This window comes from Zea mays, chromosome 3 (assembly GCF_902167145.1).
Source record: "Zea mays cultivar B73 chromosome 3, Zm-B73-REFERENCE-NAM-5.0, whole genome shotgun sequence".
Classification (NCBI taxonomy): domain Eukaryota; kingdom Viridiplantae; phylum Streptophyta; class Magnoliopsida; order Poales; family Poaceae; genus Zea; species Zea mays.
In genome coordinates this window covers 224379005-224389863 of record NC_050098.1, presented here as the reverse complement: position 1 = coordinate 224389863, position 10859 = coordinate 224379005, and the positions used below count along the sequence as shown (strand labels likewise).

The window sequence follows — 10859 nt, the reverse complement described above, 5'->3', positions numbered from 1 at the left end:
TGAGTAGGCGTCGAGGAAAGACAGGGTTTCGCACCCAGCAGTGGAATCCACGATTTGATCGATGCGAGGCAGAGGGTAGGGAACCTTCGGACATGCTTTGTTTAGACCAGTGTAGTCTACACACATCCGCCATTTCCCTCCTTTCTTTCTCACAAGCACAGGGTTGGCAAGTCATTCGGGATGGAATACCTCTTTGATGAACCCTGTCGCCATTAGCTTGTGGATCTCCTCGCCAATGGCTCTACGCTTTTCTTCGTCGAATCAGCGCAAAGGCTGCTTCACGGGTCAGGCTCCAGCTCGGATATCCAGCGAGTGCTCGGCGACATCCCTCGGTATGCCGGGCATGTCCGAGGGACTCCACGCGAAAACATCGGCGTTTGCGCGGAGAAAGTCGACGATCACTGCTTCCTATTTGGGATTGAGCTCGGAGCCGATCCGGATCTGCTTGGAGGCGTCGCCGCTAGGGTCGAGGGGGACGGATAGGGATGGCAACGGGGAATTCCCCGTCGGGGAATAGCTCCCCATACCCGTCCCCGCGACGAAAAAATTTCTCCGCGGGGATCCCCACGAACGCTTGCGGGGAACATTTCTTCCCCATCCCCGTTCCCCACGAGGATAAATCCCTAACGGGGATCCCCATCCCCATTAAAATTATAATTAATACATATGTTCTTTGTTATTAATGTTAAACATTATCACTTATACACATTGTCAGATGTAAGAAATCATTATGCATACATCAAAATGAACACATTTATACAATTAGTGGTCTCTTGACAAGGTAATTATTTATTTTTGTTGTTAACCGGTACACAAAACATAGTCACGTGCAAGTTAACGGGTCCCCGCGGGGAACGGGGATGGGGAATGCTTCCCCGTCCCCATCCCCGTTTACCCGTCGGGGGATAAACTTTCCCCGTTTATATCCCCGCGGGGGAAGTTTCTTTCCCATCCCCATCCCCTAATGGATGAATTCCCCGTGGGGAATCGGGGATCGGGTCCCCATTGCCATCTCTAGGGACGGACTTAACAGTCTCCGCTGGCTCGAAGTTGCCGGCGTGACGCTTCACGTCTGGCACCTCCTTAGAGAGGCTCTCCAGGTCGGCGATGAGGGCCCCGGACTCGGCGAGGGCCTCGGCGTACTCCACGCACTCCACGTCACATTCGAACGCGTGTTTGTACGTGGGGCCGACAGTGATGACCCCGTTGGGGCCCGACATCTTGAGCTTGAGGTAGGTGTAGTTGGGGACGGTCATGAACTTCGCGTAGCATGGCCTCCCCAATACTGCGTGGTAGGTTCCTTGGAACCCGACCACCTCGAACGTGAGGGTCTCCCTTCGGAAGTTGGAGGGTGTTCCGAAGCAGACGAGAAGGTCGAGTTGTCCGAGGGGCTGGACGCGCTTCCCGGGGATGATCCCGTGGAAAGGCGTAGCGCCTGCCCGGACCGAGGACAGATCAACATGCAGGAGCCCGAGGGTCTCGACGTAGATGATGTTGAGGCTGCTGCCTCCGTCCATGAGGACCTTGGTGAGTCTGACGTCGCCGATGACGTGGTCGACAACGAGCGGGTATTTCCCCGGGCTCGGCACGTGGTCGGGGTGGTCGGCTTGGTCGAAGGTGATGGGCTTGTCGGACCAGTCTAGGTAGACTGGCACCGCCACCTTCACCGAACAGACCTCCCGACGCTCTTGGTTGTGGTGCCGAGACGAGGCGTTTGCCGCTTGCCCGCCGTAGATCATGAAGCAGTCGCGGACCTCGGGGAACTCTCCTGCCTGGTGATCCTTCCTCTTGTCGTCGTCGCGGGCCTTGCCACCCTCCGCGGGTGGCCCGACCCTGTGGAAGTGGCGCCGAAGCATGGCGCACTCCTCAAGAGTGTGCTTGACGGGCCCCTGATGATTGGGGCACAGCTCCTTGAGCATCTTGTCGAAGAGGTTGGCACCTCCGGGGGGTTTCCGAGGGTTCTTGTACTCGGCGGCGGCGACAAGGTCCACGTCGACGGCGTCGTGTTTTGCTTGCGACTTCTTCTTGCCCTTCTTCTTGCCGCCGCGCTGAGTTGACGCCTCGGGGGCATCTACCGGTGGGTGGCCCTGGGGCTGCTTGTCCTTCCGGAAGATAGCCTCAACCGCCTCCTGGCCATAGGCGAACTTGGTGGCGATGTCCATCAGCTCGCTCGCCCTGGTGGGGGTCTTGCGACCCAGCTTGCTCACCAGGTCGCAGCAGGTGGTGCCGGCGAGGAACGCGCCGATGACATCCGAATCGATGATGTTGGGCAGCTCGGTGCGCTGCTTCGAGAATCACCGGATGTAGTCCCGGAGAGACTCTCTCGGCTGCTGCCGGCAGCTTCGGAGGTCCCAGGAGTTCCCAGGGCGCACGTACGTGCCCTGGAAATTGCCGGCGAAGGCTTGGACCAGGTCGTCCCAGTTGGAGATCTGCCCCGGAGGCAGGTGCTCCAACTAGGCACGAGCGGTGTCGGAGAGGAACAGGGGGAGATTGCGGATGATGAGGTTGTCATCGTCAGTCCAACCCAGTTGGCAGGCCAGCCGGTAGTCCGCAAGCCACAGTTCCGGTCTCGTCTCCCCCGAGTACTTTGTGATAGTAGTCGGGGTTCGGAACCGGGTCGGGAACGGCGCCCGTCGTATGGCGCGGCTGAAAGCCTACGGACCGGGTGGTTCGGGCGAGGGACTCCGATACTCCCCGCTGTCGTAGCGTCCCCCACGCCTGGGGTGGTAGCCTCGGCGCACCCTCTCGTCGTGGTGGGCCCGACGGTTGCGGTGATGGTGCTCGTTGCCGAGGCGTCCCGCGGCCACAGGCGCTGTGTTGCGCGTGCGCCCGGTGTGGACCGAGGCTTCCCGCATGAATCGGGAAGTCACGGCGCGATGTTCCGAGGGGTACCCCTGCCTTCGGGAGGCGGAGCTTTCGGCCCGTCGGACCGCGGCGCCCTCCAGGAGATTCTTGAGCTCTCCCTAGATTCGCCGCCCCTCGGTGGTTGATGGCTCTGGCATCGCACGGAGAAGCATTGCTGCTGCAGCCAGGTTCTGGCCGACCCCACTGGAAGCGGGTGGCGGCCTTACCCTGACATCGTCGGCGATGCGGTGCTGGATACCCTGGGGTAGATGGCGCACTTCTCCGGCCGGAGGTTGGCCCGCCCATTCCTGCCCGACGTCCCGGCGGATCGACTCAAGCGCTCCTGCTCCCTCGTCGAGCCTGGCCGACACCCCGCGGATGTGCTCGAGCTGTGGGTCATGACCCCTCGCCGGATCGGGGACCACAGCTAACTCTCGTAGGATGTCAACGTGAGGCACAGGCCTAGGGAGATCACTGTTCTCCGGCATACCAAGATGGTTGCCTTCGGAGGGACCCTCTAGATCGACGTGGAAACATTCGCGACTTGGGCCGCAGTCCTCGTCGCCGAGGCTGCGGCTACCGTCGGAACAGTCGGAAAGGCAGTAGTCGCATGCGGTCATGAAGTCCCGCACGGCACTAGGGTTACCAAGTCCGGAGAAGTCCCAACAGAAGTCGGGCTCGTCATCTTCCTCGAACCCCGAGGGCCCGTAGGTCGAGACGTCCGTCAGCCGGTCCCAGGGTGACCGCATACTATACCCCAGAGGGTTCGGACTCGCCTCTACGAGAGCGCCCGCCAAAGCGAAGCCGCTCGGCGGGTCGAGGCTGAATCCAAGAGGCGTGAGATGGGAATCGATCGGTACCTCTTGGTCGACGGGCGGTGATGAAGTCACGTCAGGGACTGACTGCACCGTCGTCTCAGGTACGAAGGTGACACCCAGCAAGCCTTTCGCGAGCATGCTGGCGTCGTCCGTTTGCTTCGAATTGGCGTGTTGCGGGGAGATGACACTCGCCTTCGTCTCAAACGCGAGGTCGATGCTCGACGCGCCCCCCGTTGGGGCGCCGGCGCCGTCGACTCGCTCGACAGCCGACGAGGTGCCGCCTCCTGCTTGGCCTTGGTTGCCCCGCCTCCTCCTCCGTCGGCGGGGGAGAGGGCGGGGTGAGCTCGAATGTTGTTCTTCCACCACGCGGAGAAGACGTCGTCGATTCCGCCACCGGCGGGCGGGCTGTCGGTCGCCATTGTCGCTGTCGCACGGCGGGGGAAGGAGCATCATGTCGTAGCTGCTGTCGAGGGACATGAACTCAAGACTCCCGAAACGGAGCACCGTCCCGGGCTGGAAAGGTCACTGGAGACTGCCCATCTGGAGCTTGACGGGAAGTTGTTCGTCAACACGCAGCAGGACCCTACCTGGCGCGCCAACTGTCGGCGTTTCGAGACCGGGGGGGTCCCTGGCCCGACGAGTGAAAATGTCGCCGCGTGCCCCAGCCCAGATGGGTCGGCGCGAGACGGAGCGCGAAGGGGGGGAAGAACAGGCGGCCGGAGCGAGAGAGAGAGGTGGAAATCCCGCGACCTTCGTGTTTGTCCCGCGCCCAGGTCGGGTGCGCTTGCAGTAGGGGGTTACAAGCGTCCACGCGGGAGGGGGAGCGAGTGGCCTCACGCGAGCGCCCGTCCCGTCCTCTTTCCCGCGCGGCCAACCCTCTGTAAGAGGGCCCTGGTCCTTCCTTTTATAGGCGCAAGGAGAGGATCCAGGTGTACAATGGGGGTGTAGCAGAGTGCTAACGTGTCTAGCGGAGGAGAGCTAGCGCCCTAAGTACATGCCATCGTGGCAGCCGGAGAGGTTTTGGCACCCAGTTCGTGTGGTGTCGTGGCCGTCGGAGGAGCGCTGGAGCCTGGCGGAAGGACAGCTGTCGGGGCTGTTGAGTCCTTGCTGACGTCCTCTTGCTTCCGTAAGGGGGCTGAGAGCCGCCGTCGTCAGAGAGCGTGCGGGGTGCCATCATTACTTGTCTGGCGGAGCGAGCCAGATGGGACGCCGATCTTGTTCCCCGTGGCCTGAGTCAGCTTGGGGTAGGGTAATGATGGCGCCTCCTGTTGACGTGGTCGGTCCGCGCCCTAGGTTGGGCGATGTGAAGGCTCCTCCGAGGTCGAGGTCGAGTCTGTCTTCCGTGGCCGAGGTCGAGTCCGAGCCCCTGGGTCGGGTGAGGCGGAGACCGTCGGCTGAGGCCAGGGCTGAGTCCGAGCCCTGGGGTCAGGCGAAGCGGAGTTCGTCGTCTTCCGGGGATGAGCCTGAGTCCGAGCCCTGGGGTCGGGCGGATCGAGGTTCGCCGTCTTCCGGGGCTGAGCCCGAGTCCGAGCCCTGGGTCGGGCGGAGCGGAGTTCGCCGTCTTCCGGGGCTGAGCCCAAGTCCGAGCCCTGGGTCGGGCGGAGCGGAGTTCGCCGTCTTCCGGGGCTGAGCCCGAGTCCGAGCCCTGGGTCGGGCGGAGCGGAGTTCGCCGTCTTCCGGGGCTGAGCCCGAGTCCGAGCCCTGGGTCGGGCGGAGCGGAGTTTCCTATGGTGCCTAAGGCTGGGCCTGACTGCCTGTCAGCCTCACTATGTCGAGTGGCACAGCAGTCGGAGCGGCGCAGGCGGCGCTGTCCTTCTGTCAGGCCGGTTAGTGGAGCGACGAAGTGACTGCGGTCACTTCGGCTCTGTCGACTGGAGGACGTGCGTCAGGATAAAGGTGTCAGGCCGCCTTTGCATTAAATGCCCCTGCGATTTGGTCGGTTGGCGTGGCGATTTGGCCAGGGTTGCTTCTTGGTGAAGACTGGGCCTCGGGCGAGCCGGAAGTTCGTTCGTCGCTGGAGGGGGGCCTCGGGCGAGACGGAGATCCTCCAGGGTCGGCTGCCCTTGCCCGATGCTGGGCTCGGGCAAGGCGTGATCGAGTCCCTCGAATAGACCGATCCCTGACTTAGTCGCACCCATCAGGCCTTTGCAGCTTTGTGCTGATGGTGGTTACCAGCTAAGAATTAGTAGTCTTGAGGGTACCCCTAATTATGGTCCCCGACAAAAGTGTTTAGAGTGGTTCGGACCACCAGACCGTAATACCCTACATACATTGTGTGTTGTATTGCTGAGAGTCAAGATGAACTTAGATCCGATAGGGCATGAGGGAGCTTGAACTTTTGTATCGCATGTGCCCTCCTTTTTATTGTGCATTATGTGCTGTCAAAGTGTATGGCATCGCATCAAAATGCTGATCTGGATTCCACGGCAAGCCAAAAAAAACGATGAGCATTGGGGACATTTTCTATTTTAATCCTAAATTGTCAAAATTTTAATTAATTCACTCTTTCCTCCTGCTTGAATACATAATTGGCTAATTCAGTTATTATAATCTAGTAGTTATACGTCGCTCATGCTTGATGCGTCCTGATGAAATATCTAATGTCAAGGTCATTTGGACAGTGGTCCGAAAGATCTAGATGTCGGGGGTCGCGCTCACAACATAGGCAGAAAAGGAGAAATGGACAAAACATCATCCTTTCATAGAAAAGTCCTTTGGATGCAAGGTCGCTTTTATGTCATGAATCATATGGGGCCAAATCAGGGGGGGCTCAGGATTTGGAGGATGATATTCGGAATTTTAGTGGGCATATTTTTTAACCGTCTAAATTTATTATTCATGAGAACGAATAATTATCCATCGGGTATATATATGGTATAATTTGTTATTCACACATATGAGTATAAATATAATAAGGTATCCATTGATAAATTTTTCATGGGTATGGTATATCATATCCATAGCTGTTACCCGATGGGTATTTGATATGAGTACAAATCTATACCTACGATTGTATATGAGTATGAGTATGGATTCAATTTTGTCTCGCATTTATGGATTTGTGAACCATATACTCGTGTCCCAACCGCACAATTGCTATCCCTAGTCATACGGTAGGAAAATGAAAAAGACCGGCAAAAAGCGAAGTTTGGACCAAACATCTGTAAAACAGTGTTATTTTATGTTTTTACAATATTTCAGTGTATAGATATAATATGTATACATATATATAAATTTTGTTACAAAAAATAATGAGTATTTAACTGAATACCTTTGCTTGTAAATGGACCGGGCCAAATCCCAAATATATATGTCGCTCAGATATTTGAGGGGACGTGACCTATTTTGTGGTACAGTTGAGCCCAAGAAGCTTGCGTCGTGTCTCCTGTCTTGGCTGCATGGCATCTTTCTCGCAGGTACAGTTGGTGGGATTTGCTTACGAGGCGTGATAGCTACTTCAACGGTCACAATTTAGAGCTGTTTTTTATGTTGTTCGTTTTAGATTAAAGCCAGAGTAAAGCTGTAGATTAAAGCCAGAGTAAAGCCGATTTATCTCCTGAATTATAGTTCATTTAACTTTTTTTTTGCTAATTTTGACCAACTTATCGTATTTAGTTTTTTTAAAAGATAAAAAATTCAAAACAATATTTAAAGTATGTTATTATATGGTAAACAATATCAGAGTGAAAACTAAAAATAATTATGAATTTTTTTTTAAATAAGACGAGCATACCAAATTTAGGTAAATAAATCACACAAATTATAAATTAGAACAAGAGAGTATAGTCTAATTACAACAGTCAATGATTCACTTATATGGTGTTACAATAAACATTTGCTATTTTTGAATTAATTAGGCATAAAATTTTTGTCTCCGTGTTAAATATTTTGTTGTGTGATTAGTTTTATAATTAGACTATATTTAATACTCGTAATAGACATTTAAAATATTCGATGTGACATGAGGCTAAACTTTATTATGACATATACATTTGAAAATGATGTGAAAATATCACCCGAAGGAGACACAAAGATATGATGATTCACCTGACGAGTGGACGATGTTGAGAGCACCACAGATATTTTGCTTTACCGATGGGCTAAATCAGCCGAGGATCGCCAAGTTGTTATTGGAGGGGTGTTTGGTCGTTAGTCCATCATCATCGTCCACTGGTAGAGAACTGATCTTCAGTACAGTATATAAGTAGGAAAGTTTATGTACACTTGCTCCATAAAAGTATACTACGTCTCGATCTAACTAGTCCACCAATCCACCCTCCAAAATATCTGCATGCACGCCAAGCACCAGCTGCTGCTACAGGTGGGTGCCACGCTGCTGCCAGCGAGCCCAGAGTGCCCCGTGACCAGTCACGCCCGGCCCCATCTGCAAACACGTTACACGTAGCCATGCATATGGCGCCAGCCAAGATATTTGTTGCAGCCGCCTGCCGCCCTCGTCCCGTGCGTCCCCTTCTTAAACCTTGGCAGTGCAAGCCCAGGCAGCCTCATCCCCTCAGTCCTCAGTCCCTCACACACTCACTATACACTGCTCTGCTGCAGCAAGAAGGAAGAAGCTAGCGCCTCCCTAGCTCTCGTTGTCAGCAATGGCCACCACCGCCGCGTCCAGCCTCCTCAAGTCCTCCTTCGCGGGCTCCCGGCTCCCTTCGGCCACGCGCACCACCACCCCGTCGTCCGTGGCCGTGGCCACCCCGCGCGCCGGCGGCGGCCCCATCCGCGCGTCCATCTCCTCCTCCCCCACCCCGCCCTACGACCTGACGTCCTTCCGGTTCAGCCCCATCAAGGAGTCCATCGTGTCCCGCGAGATGACCCGGCGCTACATGACGGACATGATCACCCACGCCGACACCGACGTGGTGATCGTGGGCGCCGGGTCCGCGGGCCTGTCCTGCGCGTACGAGCTGTCCAAGGACCCCACCGTGAGCGTGGCCATCGTGGAGCAGTCCGTGTCCCCGGGCGGCGGCGCGTGGCTGGGCGGGCAGCTGTTCTCGGCCATGGTGGTGCGCAGGCCGGCGCACCTGTTCCTGGACGAGCTGGGCGTGGGCTACGACGAGGCCGAGGACTACGTGGTGGTCAAGCACGCGGCGCTGTTCACGTCCACCGTGATGAGCCGGCTCCTGGCGCGGCCCAACGTGAAGCTGTTCAACGCCGTGGCGGTGGAGGACCTGATCGTGCGGCGGGGGCGCGTCGGCGGCGTGGTCACCAACTGGGCGCTCGTGTCCATGAACCACGACACGCAGTCGTGCATGGACCCCAACGTGATGGAGGCCAAGGTGGTGGTCAGCTCCTGCGGCCACGACGGGCCCTTCGGCGCCACCGGCGTCAAGAGGCTCCAGGACATCGGCATGATCAGCGCCGTGCCCGGGATGAAGGCGCTCGACATGAACGCCGCCGAGGACGAGATCGTGCGCCTCACGCGCGAGGTCGTGCCCGGCATGATCGTCACCGGGATGGAGGTCGCCGAGATCGACGGCGCCCCGAGGATGGTCAGTCATTAATTGAGGAAGACAGCTAGCTAGCTGCTGCTACTCCTTAATTGCCCACCGATTGATTTGATTGGGAAGACAGCTAGCTAGCTGCTGCTACTCCTTAATTATCAATTCACTGATTAATTTGGTGTTGGTTTGCATGACGCAGGGCCCGACGTTCGGCGCCATGATGATCTCCGGCCAGAAGGCGGCGCACCTGGCGCTGAAGGCACTGGGCAGGCCCAACGCCGTGGACGGGACCATCCCCGAGGTGTCGCCGGCGCTGCGCGAGGAGTTCGTGATTGCGTCCAAGGACGACGAGGTCGTGGACGCCTGAGCGAGCATCCACGCGCCAGCATGCAAGCAGCGTCTTATCTGGGCCGGCGCCATCACGGGGTTTCTTCTTTTAATCTGGGACTTTGTTGTTGTTGGACGAATGAATTCCCTTCGATCGGTTAGCTTTAATCTGTCTCGTTAGTGTGTCGTGTTCGTGTAGCACCATGCCACAGCTACGCCATGCCGTGTGCTCTGTCACGTGGGGGCCACTCGTGGGGTCTCCTGCTGCTGTCAGAACGAATAAGAGAAGATGGAATTGTGGTGAAACAATAAAAATGCATGGTTTAAATTGTCTTGTTGGTGTTGCTTCTCTGTTCTGTTCGGCCCAGTAACCGTAATCGCTTTCAAACCGTGACTCGCAGATAGAAGGGCGCCCAGTGCGCCAACGTTTCGCTTCGGCGTAGAGTTGTTGGATCGACAAGAACAAGGACCGCAGCAAGGATTGCTACAGCCCATTACAAGTCTTGGCAAGTTATACAATCCAGACAAATACCGTACGATGCTTTGGCGCACCCGTTTGTCGTTTGGTTTGATACATATGGCTAGCTGGGCCCTATATGTCCGATCACGACAACTCGCTGCGTAAACACTGTAGCAATAGAAAGCAGCCAACGGCATTTGGCTTTTTTGAACATGTTTCTATTTTTTAGAAATTACAAACTGAACCGAATGCTAGTGCTACTACTTTAAAAGGAAATAGCTTTCCCGTGTACAGATTTGAAAGCAATTTGGACGTTGCTTTTTGGTGCTTATCCAACTTCGACGTGTTTATAAAGAGATATGGCAAATAGAAAGTAAACTAGGAATAAAAAATAATTAAGTACTATAATAAATGGTGTAAAAATATTTTAAATAAAAATTCAATAAAAATTGAATTGTATAATTTATTTATTTATTTCTCTACTATATTAAAGCACAAGTTTCAACGGTCGTCCCACGTCAATTTTTTTTAAAAAAAAACCTATATTTTTTAAAATCAACTTGTACTCCTATAATCTCTTATCTACTACTATAATAGGAGAGTTTATGTAAAAATAAGGTTAAATTATGTATAAGTGAGTATTTAAACCTTGGTTGTTGGCTTTATATTCACACCCACCTAATCAATAGAAAACATATATATTGTGCTTTATTAAAACAAAATTTATCCTATGTCATATATATATATATATATATATATATATATATATATATATATATATATATATATATATATATATATATATATATAAACCGTAGCAATGCACGGATATATGACTAGTAATACTTTAATGAAGAGGTACGGTAATAGAAAACACAAATGGAATGTAAAAGAATTAAGTGTTACAATAAATAAAATAAATATATGTTTTAATAAGGTATATATAGCAGGTAG

At 54.2% G+C, this 10859-nt stretch overlaps 1 protein-coding gene across 1 annotated transcript; it reads left to right on the top strand.

Moving 5' to 3' along the window:
- The first annotated feature begins 8123 nt into the window (after nt 1–8123).
- LOC542715 (thiamine biosynthesis 2) lies at nt 8124–9793 on the top strand. Its single transcript, NM_001112227.2, has 2 exons — nt 8124–9166; nt 9318–9793. Exons 1-2 carry the CDS (start codon nt 8267–8269, stop codon nt 9483–9485), a joined length of 1068 nt encoding a protein of 355 aa, NP_001105697.2. The 5' UTR covers nt 8124–8266; the 3' UTR covers nt 9486–9793.
- The last annotated feature ends 1066 nt before the right edge of the window (nt 9794–10859 follow it).

Bases quoted from the DNA above. Each gene is read 5' to 3' on its own strand.
- LOC542715 (NM_001112227.2), top strand. From the start codon at position 8,267: ATGGCCACCACCGCCGCGTCCAGCCTCCTCAAGTCCTCCTTCGCGGGC. The intron at 9,167-9,317 runs GTCAGTCATTAA...TGCATGACGCAG, and splicing joins TCGACGGCGCCCCGAGGATG to GGCCCGACGTTCGGCGCCAT.